The 23,107-nt window shown below is 46.5% G+C and overlaps 1 protein-coding gene across 1 annotated transcript in view; it reads left to right on the top strand.

Moving 5' to 3' along the window:
• Nucleotides 1–23,107, top strand: part of GC (gamma-glutamyl carboxylase) — a 66,942-nt gene that overhangs the window by 23,088 nt on the left and 20,747 nt on the right. The window contains exons 6-8 of the mRNA XM_070532320.1: nt 3,691–3,797; nt 6,413–6,576; nt 12,547–12,710. Coding sequence (XP_070388421.1) covers nt 3,691–3,797; nt 6,413–6,576; nt 12,547–12,710 — 435 coding nt within the window. The remainder of the gene's footprint in view (nt 1–3,690; nt 3,798–6,412; nt 6,577–12,546; nt 12,711–23,107) is intronic.

Genomic DNA, 23,107 nt, shown 5'->3' with positions numbered 1-23,107 from the left:
CTCAACAAACTGACAGGTATGTGAGTCGGATTGTACCTAATGAGTAGTATAAGCCACTACTACAATTATTACAAGCGGAGGACCAGGCACTTTCATTTAGATGCCCACATATCCCACGGGGCAAGCTGTTCGTTTAAAAAAAAAGCATGACCTTGTACCATATATTTTTGGACGCTGTGGCCACACGGTTGTCTCTGCAACATTTAGCGGTGCAAATGTGTGAGCAGTGTGTCGGCTAGTGCGGCAGAAACGTACCTTCAGCAACGCTTCGACAGAGACCGGCGTTTCCCTGTATGCAGCGTCTGGCCGACTCTCGAACACAAGGAACAAGCTATCGCAAAACATCGCAGCGTGTACAAATGAATCCAAACTAAGTTCATACGCAGGGCTGTGATCTCTCCGCGATAACACGCGAACTATACACTCTTAAAAAAGATTACGCAATTTGTGGCTTATCTTGTTCCACAACGATAATCGTCATCTGCCTTGCTTGTGTTTCCTTTCTTCAAAACTCAGCACTTGCTACTCTCCTGTCGAGAATGCTGTGTCACGCTGATAACGTACACACCGTTCGTGACTTGGATGTACCGGGTGTTAGGTATGGCCGGACGCCAAGGGCCCCGTGGGTGCTACGTCATCCCCTTCCCCTCTCATGGTCGGGGCCCGTGGGTGCTGCGTCATCCCCACGCTACCGGAGAGGTCACTCACCCGACGCTCTCCCCGGATTCGTCGAAGAGAGGTCACTCACCCGACGCACTCACCCGACGCTCTCCCCGGATTCGTCGAAAAGAGGATCGACTTCTCCTTCCCGTGCTTGGTATTGCAGGAGGAGGGGCCTTCTCTCTGTGCCTGTCACGTGTCCTCGACGAAAGCAAGATCCCGCCCACACTTGTAGAGAGCCTATTTAAGGGGCTCCGAAAAGTAATTTGATATACTTCATGCTTTTCTTATTTTCTTTCATCTACCTTTGAATAAACCGTGCAAGTTTCGCACTAGCAAATCGTCTCGCCCTTGCTCGGTCGCCATGGTCTACCGGATGCCTGCAGGTCGCCGACAACGCCACGCTACCCAATAAGTAATGTCGGTGGAGCTTCGAGAGACAGGTCGCTATCAGTGGGATCGCCTACAAATGCAACAAACTGGTTGCTTACGGAGGGATCGCCCTGAGGTGCAACAAACTGGTGGCAGCGGTGGGATCGCCCCCTTGAAGCACAACGCGGGCTCGTAGCGTCAAAGAAAGGAAATGCGATCAAGACTGATGACGATTATTGTTGTGAGACAAGATGCGACCCAAAGGGTGTGAAATGTTTTAAGAGGGCACAGCTCTCCCCTCGCTGACCAAATCCGGGTCGTCCAGCAGGCCCGCGAAGCGGTGACTAGGGAAGGCCTGAATGTCCCGAAGTGGGAGACCTGAGCCCGGGTCATCAATCTGCAGGACACTCAATAATTAAGTTTTTACGAACGAAAGTACATGAGAAATTATACTGCTGCTGCTGCTAATGTTGTCTGCGAGCACCTAAACTGGCTTCGGCTACATTTAGGCTTGCAGCTCTCCTCACTCGACTCATTACGCCTGCCATGTTTTCTTAGTTGTTGGCCTTCTCCACGGCCGTACTCGTTCCATTTTCTGATCCCCTATTGTGAACTTTGTTTTTGTATGTCTCGGTTCTTTGTAGTTTCCCTACTTTTCTTCCACCAATCTTTCAATCTCCTCTTACTAATCTCTATTGCGGATATGTTTACTTTCCCCCTGTTCTCGCTGAACCCAAGGTCTTCAAGGAGGCCAGTGGTGGCTAAATCACCGCTGGGCAGGTATCTTCACATTCTAATAAAACATGCTCCATCGTTTTCCTAGCTTTACCGCAGCAAGCACGTGCTTCTCCTCCCTCGTTGCATGTCGCTTTATAAGTACGTGTTCTAAGGCATCCCGATCTCGCTTCGAGAAGTTATGAGCTTCTCTTTGAGTTATCATAAATATTTTCTTCCCTGATTTCGTTTTTTCCTCTTAAGTGGTTGCTCATAGCAGGTTACTTTTCCATTGCCGCCCCCTACGAGATTATTTCAGCCTCTCTGACTTTCCGCTTGACGTTCTCTGTTGCTGTGTTGCCCAACTTACAGGTCGCATACTTGCTGATAAGCTTCCTAGTTCTTTTCCTCCACTGTGAGTCAATGTTTTTCCTCTTCAGATACCTCAACACTCTCCCAGCCCATTTACTTTCCTCCATATTCTTCAATGGTACTTCATAATCAATTTTACTGTGAGCTTCCCTCACTTCAAAACTTGTCCAGCCCATACCACCCTGCACATCTTCATTTGTAGTCTTCCCGTGAGCGCCCAATGCAAGGCGTCCCACTGACCTTTGGTTGCCATCGAGTCCTGATTGTACCCGTGATTTCAAGCAAAGAACCGCATTTACAAAAGTAAGTCCTGGAACCATTACACCTTTCCACATACTCCGGAGCACCTCGTACCCATTGTGTCCCCATAGTGCTCTGTGTTTCATTATGGTTGTATTTCTCTTGCCCTTTACTGTTATGGTTTTCCCTGTGTTTTCATATATCTACTACCTTCGTTTATCCATATACCAATCTATTTATATTATTTTACCCGAGGTATTTCCTGGCCCTGCATTGCCACTGTCTGTTCGCTGTTTTCGTTGAATGTCATAACAGCTGATTTTCTAACGCCAGGGTTGGGTCGAACGCTAAGGTAGGGTTCGGTCGAAGCGCCACCATTCGGCGAGCGGGGCAACCAGCCGTCAAGAATTCACCTTATTGTTCCCTCGTCAAGCGCGCACTAAGAAAGACCGCGCGCGTCGCCCCTCTAGCCCGGCCGTGCACAGGTAAACGCATGGTACCGTGATCAAGCGCGTGCTGCGGAGGGGGGGGGGGGGAGGCGAGGTGAGCGGGCATCTCTTCCGCTAGCCCGACGGTGGCTCTGTATGCTTTCCGCGCGGCTGACCGACCGCGCCCTATCTTGGAGGTAATCTCCGGCAGGTGCAAATGGTGGGCAAGCCTAGGTGGATGGCTGCATTTGTGTTGTCTTTCTCTGCGCGCCTAGTGCTAGAGGTAGCATAATCTCAAGTTTCAGAGACGCGTTGAAGTGAGGCAGCATAAGCGTTCGCTCCCCTCTGTTCGCACTCTTCATCGCGGAAGCGTTGTGACGACAGCGAGCGTTCGCGGTCATCTAGGGAGGCCTGTTCATGTTATCCTGTGCGCGCATAACATACTTATTCAATTAATTAAATATTCTGGGATTTTATGTGCCAAAACCACGATGTAGTCATGAGGCACGACGTCGTGAGGGACTCCAGATTAATTCTGACCACCTGGGGTTCCTTAACGTGCACTCAATGCACAATACACAGGCGTTTTTGCATGTCACCCCATCGAAATGCGGCCGCCGCAGCCGTGATTTGTTCATTTAATTAGCAAGCGAGTGTTTACTGCAATTTATACACCCGATAAACTACGAACCTTACTTCGTGTAGTTGTCTAATACTTTGCTATTGCTATCAATGCTTCACCTTTCGGGCAACACTGCCACTTTCGATTATTACTTCTTGAATGGTGATTCACACACGGCGATAAAATAATTATATATTCTAAGCAATCATTGCTCACTCTCAACTACGCCATTGCAGAGATTCACTATATTGCAGTAACTAATGAAGCACAATACAATCGCAGGTGTTTCTCGTGTACTTCATCGCCGGGCTAAAGAAGACTGACAGGGATTGGATCGGAGGTCACTCCATGGATGGCCTGGCACGTCACTGGGTCTTCGATGTATTCAAGTACGTCCGCATGTTCTCATATCGTCAGTGTTTGCGATAGCCTGATGCAGCCTTTATCTGACGCTAAAAGACGCTTGTTATTTCGTTTACAAGGAACGAAAGTAAGCAAATATAAATTCATGGTCAAGCCTAATCACAGTAGTTTTCTACAAATCTGAGAGTGAGAATAAATGCTTGTTAAAATTCAGTGTGATGGACCATGAGGCATGAGGCAGTGAATGTAGGGAGTACGGCCATCCGATACCATCTCGCGCTGGGTGGGGGTGGGTGGGGGTGGGGGGGGAGTGGAGGGCTATTTCAACGGTATGTCGATGGCATTAGACATTAGTCCTGAATACATGACCCTTGGATAGACTCCAAGAGCGCTGTCGTAATCATGCGCAGGTCCAGCGGCCCCATAGTTACCCTTAGCATATATACTTCCTGCGGTTATACATATTCAGCGTAAAACGAACTCAAGACTCATGATGTGAAAATGCAATCATTCTCCCGGAAAAGGTGTGGTTGCGGAAGTCGTTCCCTATAGTGGACGTATCTATAGTGGATCTATATCTATAGTGGACTTTGGGAGTCGTTACGTGTACCTACCGTTCAAGCTTTTACTCAGCAAGAGCCCGGACTATCTCTGGATTCTCAGTACTCTAGGTAAGAGAAAAAATAAGCGAATCATGCCGGGCAACCAGTGCACTCGAACTGGGACACTACCTTCCAGAGATAGTCCGGGCTCTTGCAGAGTAAAAGCTTGTACGGTGGGTATACGTAACGACTCCCAAAGTAGTATATACCCGTCGGTTCAATGTCGTTCGATGGCAGAAAGGATATCAGGGAAAGTGTCCGTCCGGAGATGAGAAAGTGTTGCCAGGTGGTTTGGTGTACCCGGCTGCTGCACTCTGTACTCAACTGCGAAATTTTTTACCTCATTCATCAAGCCACTGACTGACAAAAAGTTACCATTTTTCCTGGATCGGTGCACATATTAGGTCTGTGCGGCGTTATTACTGTGCGCAGTATGTGATATTGACTATTTTTTGCATTTACATATCCTGGTCGAGCACAGGAATAATTTCACCGCGAAGCATGGGCAAGAACACTAGAACTGCAACCGACCGTTAATTTCGCCGCTATGTAAAACACGATGCTTCTATCGATGCCCAAACGACGTACGTTTCATAACATTTGTTCTCCTTTTTTTAATAGCATATATTTAAGACGTAGGCGTCTTGCATCAACGTCACAATCTTCTATAGTGCACATACATAGGAAAGACATGTAAATGTCAGCAGTAACATAGTAACAAAGTTCTTGAAAAGACGAGAACGAAGAAGGAATACACAACACAAGCGCTAACTTTCAATAAATTATTTATTTGAAACCGAGGCACACGTATATACATTGACGACGCCCGTATGCCATAACAAAATGCCATGCGCTGAGATATGGCTTTCTTTTTGCATTGATGCACGTATAAATTTCCCCAAAAGAAGAACAGTCACACTATAAAGATGTATGGTGTTTTATGGCGCGAGAGCCAACGATGGCCAAGGAGTACCCCAGTCGCACCATCAAAGCGCCTTACTAGGACACATTCAAGAATGATAAATATTTCTCTGACAAAGAGAGGGACGGAGTGCTCGCGCATGCAGTGCCCAAATTTGAAATTTTCGCTGCTTCTGTTATTAATGTTGTTAGTTCGTCCCTGCGTATCAATAAAAACATGGTCTTCTGAAAAAAAATAGAGAAACAGTACGCCCCCACACATGCTACAATGCTAAGGCAGCCAGCCATCGCGTCCTTTGCTGCCATTATTACGGTGCCATGTTCATCTATCACTTAGGCAGCGGCTCGCCTGCCAGAGAAATACTGCTTCCCACAGGAAAGAGGTAATTGGTGCACAGCTGCTTCCCCGCAATTCGCAAAACGTGTCCCATGCTGATTATTCGCAGGCGCGTGTCTTATTCAGCAGTGGATTGCTAATCTTACAAATTGTTTTCAACTTGCAAGGGGGCTGAAGAATAGCAAGTTTGGACACTGATCGTGTAAGCACTCTGTTCCTCTTTTTGGTATTCCATAAGGAGGCCTTTTTTAACATTCCACACAGCGCACAAGATGTCTTTTACGGAGGCGCGTAATGCATGACCTCACGCCCTCCGACTTTCTACTGTGTTTCACAATATACTCGTATATGTGGCGGGAGCCACTGCCGACGTTACTCTCGCAGGAGCGCAGGCATACGAATGCACGGATACGTGCGCCACATCTCCCACCACGTCTCAGCGCCGTGTACTGTAGTGTTCAATACAATCTAGAGCCCCGCCTCCAGCATCATAGCGGTCCTCTCCCAATTGTCACTCCATGTATCACCTTACGTGATGAAGACAACAACAGAGCCTCCTCTCACGATTCCAAGCATGTATACTATGTATACTATGCATATACTATGTTTCTCTATGTATACTATACAGTTGAAAATGCACGTGAGCGTGTTTGTTGTTCATAGCAGTGTCTCAAGAAAAGTACGAGGCACTTTTTTTTCCTAAAAAGAGAGAGAGAGCATGTGTGTGTGTGATTTAACTTCATGCAGTCTAAAGAGTGCTCGCTCGGGTGGCAAAATGCAGGCTGGTAATGACCGAAGAGCAGGTGGACGCTTACGTAGTCCACTGGGGTGGATTCCTGCTAGACCTGACCGTGGGCTTCCTCATGATTGGCGCGGCAGTGCGGCCCATCGGAGTGCTGTTCTGCGTCCTCTTCAACACCATGAACTCCAGGATGTTCGCAATCGGTGCGTTCGCTTCGCCATCAAGAAGACTGCAATAACTGGCATGCTTTGTTGCTGTAGTTTACCTTAAATCTACCGGGTGTTTCAGCAAACACTTTCAAAATTTATTAAAGGTTGCCTGCGGCAGGGGATAGCCCAATTCCAGTTCATGGGCTGGTCTACTCGAAGAGGCGGACATTACTTGCACAAAAAATCGAAATGCATAATCGACTAATTATCAAAATTTCACTAATTAAGTTCAAACCAGTTACTTTATGGCCCATATTGCAATTTACAAAGCCTAGCCGTGGAGTTTGCAAGGCGGATCCACTTGGAACGAATTCTCAGGATGATACCAATTTCAATATATTAATTCCCGAACTTTGCGGAGAAATGCTTTGGCGTTCCAGTTAATATTGTGCTTGAATGCATAAAACGGCATCTTATTGAGAAAGTATATGGGACGCCAATGCATTTATCCGCAAACTTCGCAAATTAATATCTCGAAACTGGTGTCATCCTGAGAATTCGTTCCAAGTGAATCCGCCTTGCAAACTCCACGGCTAGAATTTGTAATTGCAATATTGGCCATGATATAATTAGTTAAAACTTAATTCTTGAAATTTTGATAATTAGTCGATTATGCATTTCAATTGTTTGTGAAAATAATGTCCGCCTCTTCGAGTAGACCAGCTCATGAAATAGAATTGTGCTATCTGCCACAGGCAACCTATAAGAATTTTCGAAAGTGTTCGCTGAAACACCGTGTATTCAAGTGATCTCGCCAGAAGCAAGTGTATGCGTGCAAACTCGCCGTGGTTGCTCAGTGGCTATGGTGTTAGGCTGCTGAGCACAAGGTCGCGGGATCGAATTCCGGCCACGGCGGCCGCATTTCGATGGGAGCGAAGGGCGAAAACACCCGTGTACTTATATTTAGGTGCACGTTAAAGAACCCCAGGTGGTCGAAATTTCCGGAGTCTTCCACTACGGCGTGCCTCATAATTAGAAAATCGTTTCGGCACGTAAAACCCTAATTTAATTTTTTTATACATGCAACTGGACAGGGGTTGTGCTTTTTATGACTGACTATGCGGGCTGCAGCGAATACTTACATAATGCTAAGGGCAATGAATGGTTAGCCGGCAGTAGCAGTAGATTATTCACCCTGAAGCTGGGGTGCACCGAATTTCGGTCACTAGATGGGGCATACATCTGAGCCACCGATTGTGCACCCATGCATTTCAGTGCCTAGACGGATATTTTAACTCTAACGAGCAGTGAACTCTGGCAGTCGGTGTCACATCTTACCTCGTTTCGCGCACATGCACTTGGAGGCCCAACGAATGAACGCGCTCTACGAGTATATACTAGCTGAGGTGTTCGAAAATATTGACAATAGGAAAAGCAATATAAGTGAACCGCTTAATCGCGTTTCTTTTCTTAGCGCAATGCGGACGTTATAAAAATTGGAGGACGCTTAAGCTTCGCCTTCAAGAGTGGGACGCGACAGCGTTCCCGTCGACCCGCCAAGGGGTATAAGAGAATGCGCTACGGCACAGCGATCACTTACGATGCGCCCCGCATCGGACTTAGCGCCCACCTATCACGCGGTGAGCGTCGAGCAACGCAGCGTTCGGCGCGGCAACGAAACGTGCGCCTGAGCGAACGGAACGAACCAAAGAACTCGGTGTCTCGGAGGGTAAACGATCTACGCCAGCCAAACGTCGTGATCGGCACGGGCAGAGAGATAGATAGTAATCTAAAGAAAGGAACGGCGCTTGATTCTGCAACCGGGAGCACGGCGAAGCGTCGTCAGGAGAGAGGGAGTCGGGACCGCGACGCGCCTGGCAGCGGTCCCAATGCGTGCGCGGCGCGCCTCCTGTCGGGGCAGCGCCGTACATTGAGAGGAGGGGGCCTTCTGTGTTTGCCGCAAGATGGCTCTGCGTGTGCGGAAAGCGCAGAAGAAATGCAGCGGAAACGCACTTCGCAACTCGTGTAATTGCGACTTCTGTACGTTACATGTTCATAATTACCGATATACACCGCAGTATAACTTTCCACGGCTCGTTTCGAAGGCAACACCGCATTCACTAGAGGCGCGTTTGTACCGCTTGGAAGGATCGAACTCGTGGCTGAGTGGTAGCGTCTCCGTCTCACACTCCGGAGACCCTGGTTCGATTCCCACCGGGTCAATCTTGGAAGTTGCTTTTTATTTATGAAGCGCCTGCCGTGATTTATCGCTCACGGTCAACGCCGCGGACGCCAACGCCGACACCCGACACCGACGGCACCGGCTTTTCTGCGACACGAGCTCCTTAACGCTATCGCGTTAAAAATGCAATGAATTATTTATTCACCTAATCAGATGCGCTATACAGAATTTTAAGTAGCTCATTTAGGCGGCACGGGCTAAATTAAAGCTGTATTCCCTCTATAACAAATGAAATAACCTTATTAAGATTTTTTTCATAACGCACCGCCACTGGTTCCAAGGTTCGTGAGGCCCCTCTCCTTTAACCTACAGCACCAAGAAGTGAGCGCACAAACAGGGCTGGTTCCACACCTACGACGGACGCCCCTGGCTGATTTATACTCAGGATGGAAACACCTCAATTGGATTGAAGCGCCAAGCTTAAACTCGGGATTAAGGTCTGCGAATTATTATTTACTTATTGGATATATCCGCTGGGCGCCACGTCGGCCAGTGTTTTTACAATAATTTATAAGGTATGTAAAATTTATTCGGGTTGAATATTATAGGGGTGCTTGCTTAAAGGGCCTTTCACCAGGCATCATAGCAAATTTTGGTTATACGCTGGAAGTTGTAACGGTCCCTATAAGGAGTGTACTATCGCAATAATTTTTCAAATTAGTTCATTTATAGCAGAGACAGAAATATTTCAAATGCAGCGAACCCATAATATCAGGAGGTGAGCTTCACCGCCAATATAGACACTATCTCCACTTTCCCCCGTCTAGGTTCCAACAAAGTACCTAGATCGGCTTTTGACAAGTAGCGACAAGTTCCTCCTCTCCTACCACGCTTTCCCTTGCGGCCCGCGTCGGCCGCCAACGCGCTTTTTCTTCCTACCGCATTTTTTTTCCCGCGCCTTTTTCTTGATAATGCGCATTTCGGCGGCGGCGGCGGCGGCGGCTGCTGCGGCAGCAGGCAGCAATAAGCTTCCGAAAAGGTAGGCTGAGTTCCATCAAACAGCGACAGATATACAGAAGTCACCTTCGCTGAAAATCTGTAACCGACGCAACTGCTCAAGCAAGAAAACGAGCGTGCTAGCGCCGTCGAACTCAGCAGCTGGGCTGGCCCAGGAAGAACATGGCGGACGGAAGCAGCTCACAGCCGGAAGTGGGCACTGTCCAATAAGGTGCATCGGCGGCGCCGCAAACGTTTTCGGTAATTAGATTTTTTTTTAGAAAAGCTCATAAAGGGGCTTCAGGTTCCACAAACGAAATTCATTCCCTGTGTTCTCTCATACCGGAACCGGAGGATCCGTGACAGATGCATCACGGGCCCCGCCTTCTCTCTCTCTCTCTCTATTTCTATCCAGCGCGTTTTCGGTGAGCGGCGCACTTCCGCTGACGGTCTCGTGCGCGAGCTGTTGCGTTTGTCTCGTTTCGCGCAGCGCAGGATTTTGCGCGCTCAGCACGAGAACACCTGATTAGCAGTATAAGTCACTGCCACAGTCAGGAGCACTAAGGCAGACGCAAGCTTATCAAAGAAGATCACGCATGGAAACCCGGTAGAAAATGGCAGATAGTTTCGTTTTCTGCGCACGCGACTGCACGACGTGGGAACAAGCGGAGGAAACGGAAGTGCGTCCCCCTTCCTACGGCACGGAGTCAAACAAAGACTTGCAGACATTCGTTATGTAGGTTCTATAGTGTTTCTCTAAATGTTAAATCCTCTATTGAAGAAACAGATCAAACAAATAACTGATGTTCCCTTGAATAGTTCTCGAAGTCACGTTTCACTGTGAGTGACGTCCGAGCACTGCACTCTACGTAGGCGCACTTGAGCGATTTACGCCGACTCTCCAGCTGGGAGCGCGACGCCCGCGAGGACAAGGGCCCGCGGCGTTCGGTTTGAAATTTCAGCTCCTTTTGCCGCGCGACTGCCCGCTCGAGGCACTTTGCGTGCGTTCGCGGGCTTCTTTCACGCTCGGAAGAACATTTTGATGTAAGACGTATTGAGCAACAGAAAGCTGTATCGGGAATTTTTCATGTTACTCTACAATTTTCTCATTGACACTTTTCATCTAATTATAATACTTGAGAAGTTTATTGATTAATTAAGACCAATTAGGTAATTAGGGGGAATGCAAAAAATAATCAGAATATCTCCAAGCGACGGCAAACAACATTACCTTGGTTCTGTCCAGCTACGTGGTAATTTGCATATTTTTAAATCTTGGTGGCTGATAGTTGGGACACCCTGAATGCGAGTATAGCGACACCAGGGGTGAATTTCACAAAGCTTTTCATTCGTAAGTGCTTTTTGTCATTGGCTGGCCATCTTTGCAAATCATATGTCCGCCACCATGATTGGCTAGAATCGGCTCTTAGAAACAGTTATAGCGAAATAACATTTTCGTGAATTCGGACCCAGGTTTCTAACTATAGGAAATACTAACTGGTGAACGTTATATGTAGTACATTTCTATAACTTAATCAATTCTTATTACGACCGCCTCTGTAGCTCAGGCATACCTGCGCACGAAATAACGCTGTCAGGCATTTGGGACCGTATAACGTAAAACTATTCCAATATGTTTTTATTCCAATCTCCTGACGTCGAATTTGCGTAGCCGCCGACGCATGCATCGGGCGGTCACCCGCAGGGTTGTCTGAACAAACCAATCATATGCTCCTCTCGTTCATAGGAGGTCACTTTTGTTTGCTTGAAAAACGAATAACATTGCCTGCACTGAGCGGCTTGTCTTATCTAATCGGCTCACAAGAGGCAAGGAGCATGTCCAAGTGGAGAGCGATTCGATGGGGCCGAGCCCCTGCACTGAATATCGATAACCGGATGAAGAGGGTGGTGCCGGCGTCTGCGATTGGTCCGCTTTCTCTTACTTGGATTGCGGTGGCCCTTCGACAATCACGGCGGTATGCAACGGAAGCTTAAGAATGACGCTAAAACGGACCCTCAGTAAAGAAGAGTTGGCAGAATGAGGTCGTAAACGTACCGAAAGTTCTCGAAAACGTTACACGGCCATGCAAAAAAATTTATTAAACGCAAATAAACCCATGCTCTCCAGTAGGGGCGAGTAGCCAGTGCCGGAGTGATCGGCGGCAGCCATGTTTTATTCCTTTCGGAACGGGGCAGCCTGCGGCTATTCAAAAGAAAATTCAGTTTTGTTCAGCATATTAAGGCATTTTTAACGCGTTCACGTCACTTTGACGCGGTAAGCTTTTGCAGTTTTGTGACGTTGCGTGAGAGGCAATGAAGTGGGTGCAGCCCGAACACTTTTGAACAATAGCCGAGAGCTAATGGCAAAAAGCCGTCGAATCAGAAATAATTATTTTTGTTTTGTTCGGTCAAATTGTGTATAATCAGTGTGTACACATTATATCAGATGGGGAGCTATCGTGGTTTTCGTTACGTCGCGTGACAGACAGGTGAAGTGGGGGTGGTCCAAAAAAGTTTTTGACCAATCGCGGTGGGCTGATTGCAGAATCGGAATAGAAAAGTTTGGAATAGTTCTACGTTATAGCGCCCCTAATTACACAAGTGCGTAGGTATAACGACGCGTAGCATCATTGTGCAAAAAAAAGAACAGGTTTGTCGTGTGTTGCTGACAAGACAAATAACAATTTCTGTCTATTTATCTCGACAACGTAGAATCATCGCAGCAGCATACCTAAAAGCAAAATTATTTTATTTTATTTTTTTTCAAAACTTTACTGTAAAGGGCGAATCGGCGTTTTGTTCCTCACGCTGAGCGTCGCGGCGTTAAAGAAATCTTCCCATTTCAGGAATGTTCCCGTACGTGATGATTGTGCTCACGACCATATTCTTCGACTATTCATGGCCCAAGAAAGTCGCAGCCGTGTTGCCACTGTGTATCAGGAATACGGTGCCGGATCTCTCCGCGTCTCGGCCGGACTTCAGCCGTTGTTGGTACCCTGGTCAATGCAAGGTAAGCCACAAGTAGCTGGATGCTTTGACGGCTCAGTATCACCACGTGTACGTACGTGTACGGACGTCTACGTAACAAAAGTGAAGGAGCGCAGCCCAAATTTTTGCCTTAGGTATCGCTCTATAGTCGTGAAAGGTTAGAAACACAGCGTAACCTGGAAGTTCACAGCACTCGTTACGTTGTCCCTGAGCTGTGATAGTGCCAACAGGTATACATAACGGATGTCATTCGATCATCAATGTTCGCTTCACAAAACTTTCACCACATTGGAGAGCACTGCACAACGCAAGTGCTTTCACATAATGTCCGCATGCAGCCCGCTCCTGCGGCGGAGTGTGAGAGCAGCGTTATGCGATTGCGGTCGCTCCGATGTTGCCGCGCATGCAAATGCCGCGCGCGCTGTAGCGCGCAAAGTGCCGGCGTTTCCCGCTTCGAAGATATGCCGCACCACAACTGCCGTAGACAGCCAGCGAGTCCAACGAGAAAAGAAAACTAAACGAAAGAAAATGACAACAGCAAAAAAAAACCAATCTCCATCCCTCCCCTTCTCTCTATAAGGATTGATAATTCAAAAAGCAAGCGTACGCTCCCCTCCAGGGCCAGTTTCACAAAAAAGCTCTTATGCTATAGAACTGTTCGTGAGCGCAGCTTCCCGCCGACACTACTGCTGGACAGATATCATATAGTGAAGGCGGCCGGCCAATGGAAAATAGCACTTACAGAGCGAGAAGCTTTGTGAACTTGGCCCCAGGCTTTTCTGATCCCTTCTTCGCACTTCGTGACGCCTTCGGCGTCATGCACGTGGCGTCCGTGTGCGAGGGACACCGGTTACGATACGTCTCGTAGCACGCCTTTGTCATGCAGTTGCACGCCTGCTCTTCCACGTGCTCTCACTTGCCTCTCGTGCGCAATCAAGCAAATTTCACCTCGTGCAACCCGTTTCGCACTGCGCGTGCGGCGGCACCAGCATGTAACCCCCCCTCCCCCCTCCCCCCCCCAGAGAAAAGAAAGAAAAAAGAAAAAACGCCAATCAGGGGCCTGAGCCCGTACTCACCAAAAATGCTGTTACGCTAGACTTAGTCGTAGGGGGGAAATTCCAGCCAAACCTAACGGCATGGAGCACTAACGAGCGAAAAGGTTTGTGAATTCGCCCCGAGATTCAGAAAGTTTTTCTTTCGTAAGTTCTTTGTCATTGGCTGGCAACCTTCACCAATAATATTTACAACATCACGAGTCGCTAGCATCAGCTCTGACGAACAGTTTTAGCGTGAGAACAGTTTTGTGAACACGGGCCCTGCAAGATAGGGTATTTTCGGACAAGGAAAGAGCGCCAACGCGACGCCCTCTAGTGACGTAGTGTCTTCTAGAGAAGTACGCGGTGAGGAGGGCAGAGCGTGCCAGCCGAGAAAGAACCCGCTTTTTCGCCTCCAAGCTCAGATGGCCCTTAATTTAACACTCGCCCGACGCAGAAAGAAGTAAGCGCGGCGCCAAAGACGAGGCACAGTTTATGCTCCGCGGTCATGTGCAACTTTGGTTTTGATACTGCAAGAAGTGAGAAACACTGCGAGAAACACAGGTCATCTTGCTTTATTTTTTGTTTTTCCTGTCTCTTAACGTTACGCCTAACATTCTTCGTTCCATCGCTCTTTGCGCGGTCCTGAACTTTCGAGCTTCTTTGTCAGTCTCCAAGTTCCCGCCCCATATTTCACCACCGGTAGAATGCATTGATTGTACACCTTTCTCTTTAAAAATAATAGTAAGCTCACAATGTCTGCCGGATGCAGACATTGTAGGATCTCACAATGTCTGCCGAATGCACTCCAACTCATTTTTATTCTTCTGTAAATTTCCTTCTCATGATCAGGGTCCCCTGTGAGTAATTCACATACGTAAACCTACTCCTTCACAAACTCTCGAGGCTGACTAGCGATCCTGAACTCTTGTTTCCTTGCCAGGCTATTGATCATTATCTTTGTCGTCTGCATATTGATATTAAACCCCACTCATACACTCTCTGTTCAGGTCCTCAGTCATTTGTTGTAACTAGTCCGCAGTGTTGCTGAACAGGACAATGTCATCTGCAAATCTAAGGTTGCTGAGATATTCACCGTTGATCCTTACTACTAAGCCTTCCCAGTTTAATAGCTTGAATACTTCTTCCAAGTATGCAGTGAATAGCATTGGAGAGATTGTGCCTCCTTGTCTGACCCCTTTCTTTATAGCTATCTTCCTACTTCTGTAGAATTAAGGTAGGTGTGGAATCTCTGTAGATATTTTCCTATATAATTACGTAAGCGTCCTGTACTCCTTGCTCACATGTACGTAAGCGTCCTGTACTCCTTGCTCACTGCGGACATCTCGACTCAATCAAATGCCTTTTCGTAATCTATGAAAGGCATATAGAGAGGCTGATTGTACTCTGCGGATTACTCAATTACCTGATTGATGACATGGATGTGATCCATTGTAGAGTATCCCTTCCTGAAACCTGCCTGTTCTCTTGTCTGACTAAAGCCCAGTGTTGCCCTTACTCTGGAAAATTTTGGAAAATATTTTATATAATACTGGGAGTAAGCTAATGGGCCTATAATTTTTCAATTCTTTAACGTCTCCCTTTTTATGGATTAGTATGTTTGCAATCTTCCAGTTTTCTGGGCCCCTTGCAGTCGATAGACATTTCGTATAAAGAACCGCCAGTTTTCCAGGCATTATGTCTCCTCTACCTTTGATTAAATCGACTGTTATTCCATCTTCTCCTGCCGCTCTTCCTCGTTTCATGTCTTGCAAGGCCCTTATGACATGACCACTAGTTATAGGAGGAGTTTCTGTATCCTGTTCATTACAGTTTCTAATGGACGTATCCTGACTGCTCTGGGTACTGTACAGGTCAGTATAGAATTATTCCGCTTCTTTTACTATATCTTCGAGATTGCTGATGAAATTACCCTGCTTATATTTCAGTGCATACATCTTGGTTTGTCCTATGCCAAGCTTTTTCTCACTGATTTCAGGCTGCGTCCATTTTTTACGGCTTCTTCAGTCTTTGTCACGTTATAATTTCGAATATCTATTATTTTCGCCTTGTCGATCAGTTTTCACAGTTCCGCGAATTCTGTTTTATCTCTTGAGTTGGGCACTCTCATTCTTTGTCGTTTCTTTCTTAGGTCCTTTGTTACTTGGGAGAGCTTGCCTATACTGGTTGCCTTGGTGCCTTGCCTCCCACTTCAATTGCTGCCTCTGAAGCCAGCCTAGTTACGGTTTCATTCATTACCTCTATGTCATCTTCATCTCTCTGTTCTAAGGCTGCAAATTTGTTTGAAAGTGCCAACCTGAATTAGTCTGCTTTTACCCTTACCATGTCTAGGTTGGCCTGATTCTTCATGACCAATTTTACTCTGTCTCTCTTCAAATTGAGGTGAATTCTAGCTCTCGATAACCTATGATCACTACACTTTACCCTACCTAATACTTCTACATCCCGCACTATGCTGGGAACGGCGGAAAGTATGAAACCAATTTCATTTCTTCCTTCGCCATTAGGGCTTGTCCAGGTCCACTTTCTGTTGCTACGCTTCCTGAAAAAGGTGTTCATTATTCGCAGCTTATATCTTTCCGCGAATTCTACCAACATCCCTCCTCGAGTGTCCCTAGCATCCACGCCGTAGTTGCCAATTGCTTGTTCACCACCCTGCTTTTTCCGTGCTTTTGCATTGAAGTCGCCCGTGACTATAGTATACGGCGTTTGCACTTTTGGCATCGCTAATTCAACATCTTCATAAAACTATTCTATTTCTCCATCATCGGAGGTTGGAGCGTAGGTTTGTACTACCTTTATTCCATACCTGCTATTTAGCTTTATTACGACTACTGCTACCCTCCCATTAATGCTGTAGAATTCGTCAATGTTGCCCGCTATGTCCTTATGGATTAGGAATCCTACTCCAAACTGCTTCTTGTCCTCTATAGCGGAGGACGTGGCCATTTGACAGTAATGTATAAGCCTCACCAGTTCTTCGATGATATCCCAAACAATGTCTGATAATTCCTCAAAGAGTCCTGCTAAGCTAGCCTCACTCGAGAGGGTCCGGGTGTTAAACGTTGCAAGGGTCAGCTTCCATTGCCGGCCTGTCCGAGTCCAGAGATTCTTAGCACCCTCTGCTGCGTTACAGGTCTGACCGCCGCCTTGGTCAGGTGTTCCGCGGCTGCTGGGGACTGAGGGCTTCGGGTAATTGAGTGAGCCATTTGGGACGGAGTGGCCTAAAGCTGCACCAGGCAGGTCAATTTCTGTTCTGCGAGGGAGTGTCTTGTTGAAGCTTAGTAGGTCTTTCTAATTTTGTTGCACCTAGATTAGTATAGCCCCACTTGCTCTCGGCGTTTTTGCCGGTGTCAGGCGCCACTCCAAGCCTGGAGATGTATCGTTCACATGCAGGGTGTCCCAACTATCATGCACTAAGACTTTAAAAAAGAGCAATTAGCGTTACTTGAATAAAACCTAGTGCATATATTTTCCGGTACAATGGGGTAGCCGCCAGTACTTTTGTCATTACTGAGATTTATTTGAGTAATTGCAATTATCTAACTAGAGAAGTACTGTCCTAATTTTAGAAGTGTCAATGCGGCATTTGTAGGCACCCCAAAATGACATATAACTGCGGTGTTTGCAACGACGTACTAATTGCGTGCAATTTTTTCCGACTGGCAAAGAAACCTCACCAAATATGAAAAATACTACGCGGCTGTGCTCCCCCCGTATCATGAAGCAAAGCCCTCAAATAAGCTGATAGAAAGCAACTGCATTGTCTGTCGCAAACCCGAAGAGACAGCGCACCACATTGATAATAGTACGGAAGGAGCACCAATAGCAGGTTTCGCGGCTTTGCAGCTATTCCTTCCTCTCTACGTCACACTTATAATCCGTCTCTCAAGGCCGAGTGATCACATAGATAAGAAAGGTCCCTATAGGTAACGCGGCCGAAGCGCCGCTCCGACCACGCACGAAACGCGAAAAGCAATGTAATAGGCATAGAATTATTCAAAATCCCGGCTTTGCTCGCACCCGCGCAGCTATATTTCGCGCCAGAAACTTGCTTAAGACCAAAGCCAAATTAAAGTGACGGTTTTAGTTTCTATAAGATTGTATAGGCGCTGCGGAAACAAGTTCATGGCTTCAAATAAAAGCGAAATAAACAGAACGGGAAGTCGCACACGTGTTGAGAAAAGGCAAAACCGATGCGTTCAAGAAAGAAAATAACCACTTCTAAATGAGCCGAATTGGCAATCGGGACGCCTGCACAAAAAACAAACAAAAGATATACATCACATTTCAGTGTGTTCTTATTCTCTATGAATTCGTAAGCGCCGTTCAACACCAGCTGCTGCCTAGAGGATGTGTTCGAATAGGTCTCCTGCAGCTACGCAGAACTGAGTCCTTTTTATTACATCTTCATACGATTCTAGACGATTTTAGAAATCTAGACGATTCTGCAGGTCCATATCTTCTGAGCATTGGTGCTGATTAAGGTAGTACGGGTGAAAGCCCGTCGTTTAAAATCCTCCAAACTGATGCCTTGGAAATTGGTACCTGGGTGGCCACATCCCGGACGCTAGCATGAGGGCTTGAGGCCATAAATGCTAGAACATCCGTGCGTAGGCTAGAACTCAAAGATGGAGATCCTCCACCGCTGTTTATTGAAGGTGGCGGTTTGTCTCAGGTTTTCATCATCTCTGATGATAGTCGACGCGTTTGGTCTACCGCCACACTTCCATGACTGATATATATATATATATATATATATATATATATATATATATATATATATATATATATATATATATATATATATATATATATTTGCGGCCTTTCTAGTTGTCATTTGCAGTTCCCAAGGCAAGGATCTTCTGCTCATTAGAGAAAGACATGTGACTGGGACGAAACAAGACGCACATTTAAACAATTTCACTGATGTTGTCAATTCGCTTTTGTGCTGAAAAAAAGAGCCGGCCGTGCACGTTATCTGCACTAAGACAACAGCTATCACAGATTGTTTCCAACTAACCCCAAACGTGGTGCGTTACTTCGACTGAGGCGCCGCAAATAAGGCACCAGCTCGATCAGGATTAATAGCGAAGCTGTATATGGCTAGCCGATTCGCCCGTCCGTCCGTCTGTCGCCTGTAGGCCGAAAACTCCTCCGGCGCAACCTCATGCGAATGCACGAAAACAAAAAGCGAAAGAGAGGCGCGCGATTGGCTGCGCCAGAAATGACGTCGTTGTTCTCCGTCGCAGCCGAGAGGGCGCGGAGCAGTTTCTATCCCGCTCCAAAATGGGTAGGCCCCGCGTCATCCGTACTCCTGAGGAGCAGGCTGCTTTCGATCAGCAACGGCGCGAGCAGAACTTGGAACGAGCTCGTCTGCGCCATCGCAATGCTGCATCCCGGGCACAAGAACAGGCTCGTGCAGCCGAGCACAAGCAGCAACTGCGTACCGAGGATCTGGCAGCCTACCAAGCCGTCGTTTAATGAACCCTCGGGATTAACCCAGTGATAAACACCGGGGCGGCACGTTTCAGCTTCGCTGGTTAACCATCTGTACGGAGTGCTTGGTCGGTGATTTTTTTTCCTTTATTTCCTTCACTTCGTTCTGGCTAACTCAGGAGGAGTCTGTTCAAGGGCGCTGTTTTATTATGCGGGTGGGAGCGCATTCACGTAGTATTCGCCATATTTCGCGTGGTTTATTTATCAGTCGGAAAAAGTTAGTACGCAATTAGTACGTCGCTGAAAATACCGCATTTAGATGTGCCTTGGCTGTGCCTACAAATGCCTCATTGACACTTTGATAATTATGATAGTACGTCTCGATTTTGACGATTATATATAATTACCTAATTAAATCTCAGTAACGAAAGAATTACTGGCAGCTATCCACTGTACTAGAAACAATATGCACTAGGTTTTCTTCGAGTAACGCATATTCCTTTTTTTTTTAAATCTTGGTGCATGATAGTTCATTGGGACACGCTGTACATATTTGTGACCTCTGCATGCAAGTGACGATGTTTCCATCCCTAGTAAATGTAAATTTTAGAAGGTTTTTTTTTTAATGAGTCGTTAGCTTTGCTTAGTGGAAAGAGAAGCGATACTAAGACAGATATGATCCACGTTCATTTCACATGCCGTTGATAAAAGACTGTGCAGAAGGGGGTCACTAAAGTCGGCAGGTTTCTTTCAGGGTCAAAAAAAGCCCGCAAAGTATTTTGACGGGAGGTGAACGTACAGCAACGACATATTCATTCTCTACGCATAAGCTATCCATACCTTTAGAAATAATTGTTAATAGGCTACCTCCTTCTCCTTAAAAATATAATAAACCTTGTCCTTTTGTATATATTCAAATATATTGTGACACGACACGACAATAAGCGGACGGGTGTATCCCCGCGTTTATGCGACTCGAGGCTTCTCGGTAAGCGTTAAACTTTTTCCTTTTTCTTTCTTTTCTTTTCACACACGCTTTAAAGGGCAACTACGGCGATTTTTCAATGTCCACTGATCTTAATAAAATTTTGAGTATACGTTCTCTTCTGCACTTTGATCATCTGCGCCAAACACTATATGGCTGCAAGTCATTTAGTTTTCCTGAAAATGAATTTTAAATATTGATTGCGTTCCCGATCGACTCATTACTTTTTACTGGCCACCCTGTGTTTGTGACGTCAGAGACTACACCGCCACTGTCGCTGAAATCGTCATTGAAATCGCCGCTGTCTATAGTTCGACAAATCTGTAAAAGATCCCTGTGTCGTCGGGAGACATCATCAGCTTCGCTTCTTTGGCGTTCAGCGCCACGTGTACTGTGTGTTTAGCATGCGTTCTGCGTGTTTACATTATGGAAATGTAGGATCTGACGTCATCGACTCATCGTGACGTCACACGAAGCAGCTACCTGTTTCGGTTTCGGTATCTCGTTTATTGTTTATTTAATTATCGATGAATTTCCAAGCAAATTTAACCCCCCTACCGGTGACAGGACTGCCAATGCCATTTGAAAATGACAGTATATCCTGGTATGGTCACAAAAAAAAAAACACCGGAGTTTCCCTCTAAGTGCTGTTCAAATTCGCCGAAAACATATCTTGTACCTAGGCACGTTCACGGCCGCATGCGGACGTGTGACTCCGGAACCACGATGTTAGGACTATTGAGAATTGACATTATATTGTGCGACCTATGGCGATCAGCAAAACCCGCCAATGGCGGATAAATCAAATTATGTTTTAGGCATGTAATATTTATGAAAATGGCTTAGACATTCACTAGAGACATAGCTTGTCCATACTTTCTACTGAAAACACTAGAAAATATAACGCGGACAAATTCCAAACATCTGTACATGCCGCGATGACGTTGTAAAAGAAAATGGACGATATTTTCCCTTTGTGAGCCTACATACATAGATGTTTGCTTATACAGATCTCGCAAACGTATTCGGGGAACCTAATGCGTGAATAGATGTTAGCACTGTACACTCCATAGCAGTACAAATGTTCAAGAATTTATCCGCACCAGCCTAAGAGGCGCGCTGCCGAAGCATGCCTTCTTTCATGCTGCAAAATTTTCGCAAAAAAGGAACAGAGAAAAGTGACGAGAAGGCTTTACAGTATTCACGCAAGGAATAAGGAAAAAGCATGTAGCGACATCACTTGTAAAGTTAAGACACACATTTCAATCCCGTCAGAACTGTCGTATATGCGTCCATTCCTTTCGTCTACATTTGCCCTTATTCGTTCTTGCGTGTTTCCGCTTGTGTTCCCGTGAATTGTATTCCGAGCGCGGCGGTAACATCGCCGTCAGTCAAGGGATCTTTTATGCATGTAAAACCCTCTGGGCTGGACTTCTCCGCGATAAGGTAGCCTCGCCGCCTACAGGATTATCTGACTGAGCTAGCTCTGACGGATGCTCGATTGCCATAGTCAGAAGTTTGAATTCAAAATGGTAAGCTCGAATTTCACCTCCTCCAGTGCACTATACATCTCTAGGCTTGGAGTGGCGTCTGACACCGGCAAAAGATGCCGAGAGCGAGTAGGGCTATACTAATTCAGGTACAACCAAATTAGGAAGGCCCACTAAGCTTCAACAAAACACACTCCCTCACCAGAATAGGAATCGGCCTCCCTGGTGCTGTATTCGGCCACTCCCTCCCAAATGACTATTTCGATCAACCTAGGGCCCTCAGTCCCCAGCTCCTGCGGAGCATCTGACCAAGACGGCGGTCAGACATGTAACGCAGCAGAGGGTGTTAAGAATCCCTGGACCCAGACAGGCCGCCAATGGAAACTGACCCTGACATCCTTTCACACCCGAACTCTGTCGAGTGAGGCTAGCTTAGCAGGACTCTGAGGAACTATCAGGCATTGTTCGGGATATCATTGGCATTAATGATATTAGAAGAATTGGTGAGGCCTATACAGTGCTGACTAACGGCCATGTCCTCTGCTATAGAGATAAGAAGCAATACGGGGTAGGATTCCTAATCCATAAGGACATAGCGGGCAACATCAACGAATTCTACAGCATTAATTACAGGGTGGGAGTAGTCGTAGAAAAACATAATAAGAGGTATAGATTAGAGGTAGTACAAGCCTACGCTCCGACATCCAGTCATGATGATGATGAAGTAGATCAGTTTTATGAAGTTATTGAATTAGCAATGAGAAAAGTGCAAACTGAGTATACTGTAGTAATGAGGGACTTCAATGCAAAAGTGGGGGAAAAGCAGGCTGGCGAGCAAGCAATTGGCAACTACGGCGTCGATTCTTGGAACGCTAGAGGAGAGATGCTGGTAGAATTCGCAGAAAAGAATAAGCTGTGAATAGTGAACACCTTTTTCAGGAAGCTCAGCAACCTAATGGTGAAAGAAGAAATGAAATTGGTTTCATACTTCCTGCCGGTCCCAGCATAGTGCGGGATGTAGAAGCGTTAGGCAGGGTACAGTGCCGTGATAATAGGTTAGTGATGGCGAGGATTCACCTCAATTTGAAGTAAGAAAGAGTTAAATTGGTCAAGAAGAAACAGGCCAACCTAGAGGCAGTAAGGGTAAAAGCAGACAAACTCAGGCTGGTACTTGCAAACAAATATGAAGCGAAACAGAGAGATAAAGATGACATAGAGGTAATGAATGGAACCGTAACTAGGCTGGCTTCAGAGGCAGCAATTGTAGTGGGAGGCAAGGCACCGAGGCAACCAGTAGGCAAGCTCTCCCAAGTTACACAGGACCTAATAAAGAAACAACAAAGAATGAGAGCGTCCCACTCAAGAGATAAGACAGAATTCGCGGAACTGTCAAAACTGATCAACCAGGCGAAAATAATAGATATTCTAAATTATAACGCGAGGAAGACTG

This window comes from Dermacentor albipictus, chromosome 1 (assembly GCF_038994185.2).
Source record: "Dermacentor albipictus isolate Rhodes 1998 colony chromosome 1, USDA_Dalb.pri_finalv2, whole genome shotgun sequence".
Taxonomy (NCBI): Eukaryota; Metazoa; Arthropoda; class Arachnida; order Ixodida; family Ixodidae; genus Dermacentor; species Dermacentor albipictus.
Note: the sequence above shows the minus strand (reverse complement) of the source record. Positions and strands in the feature narration are given on the sequence as shown.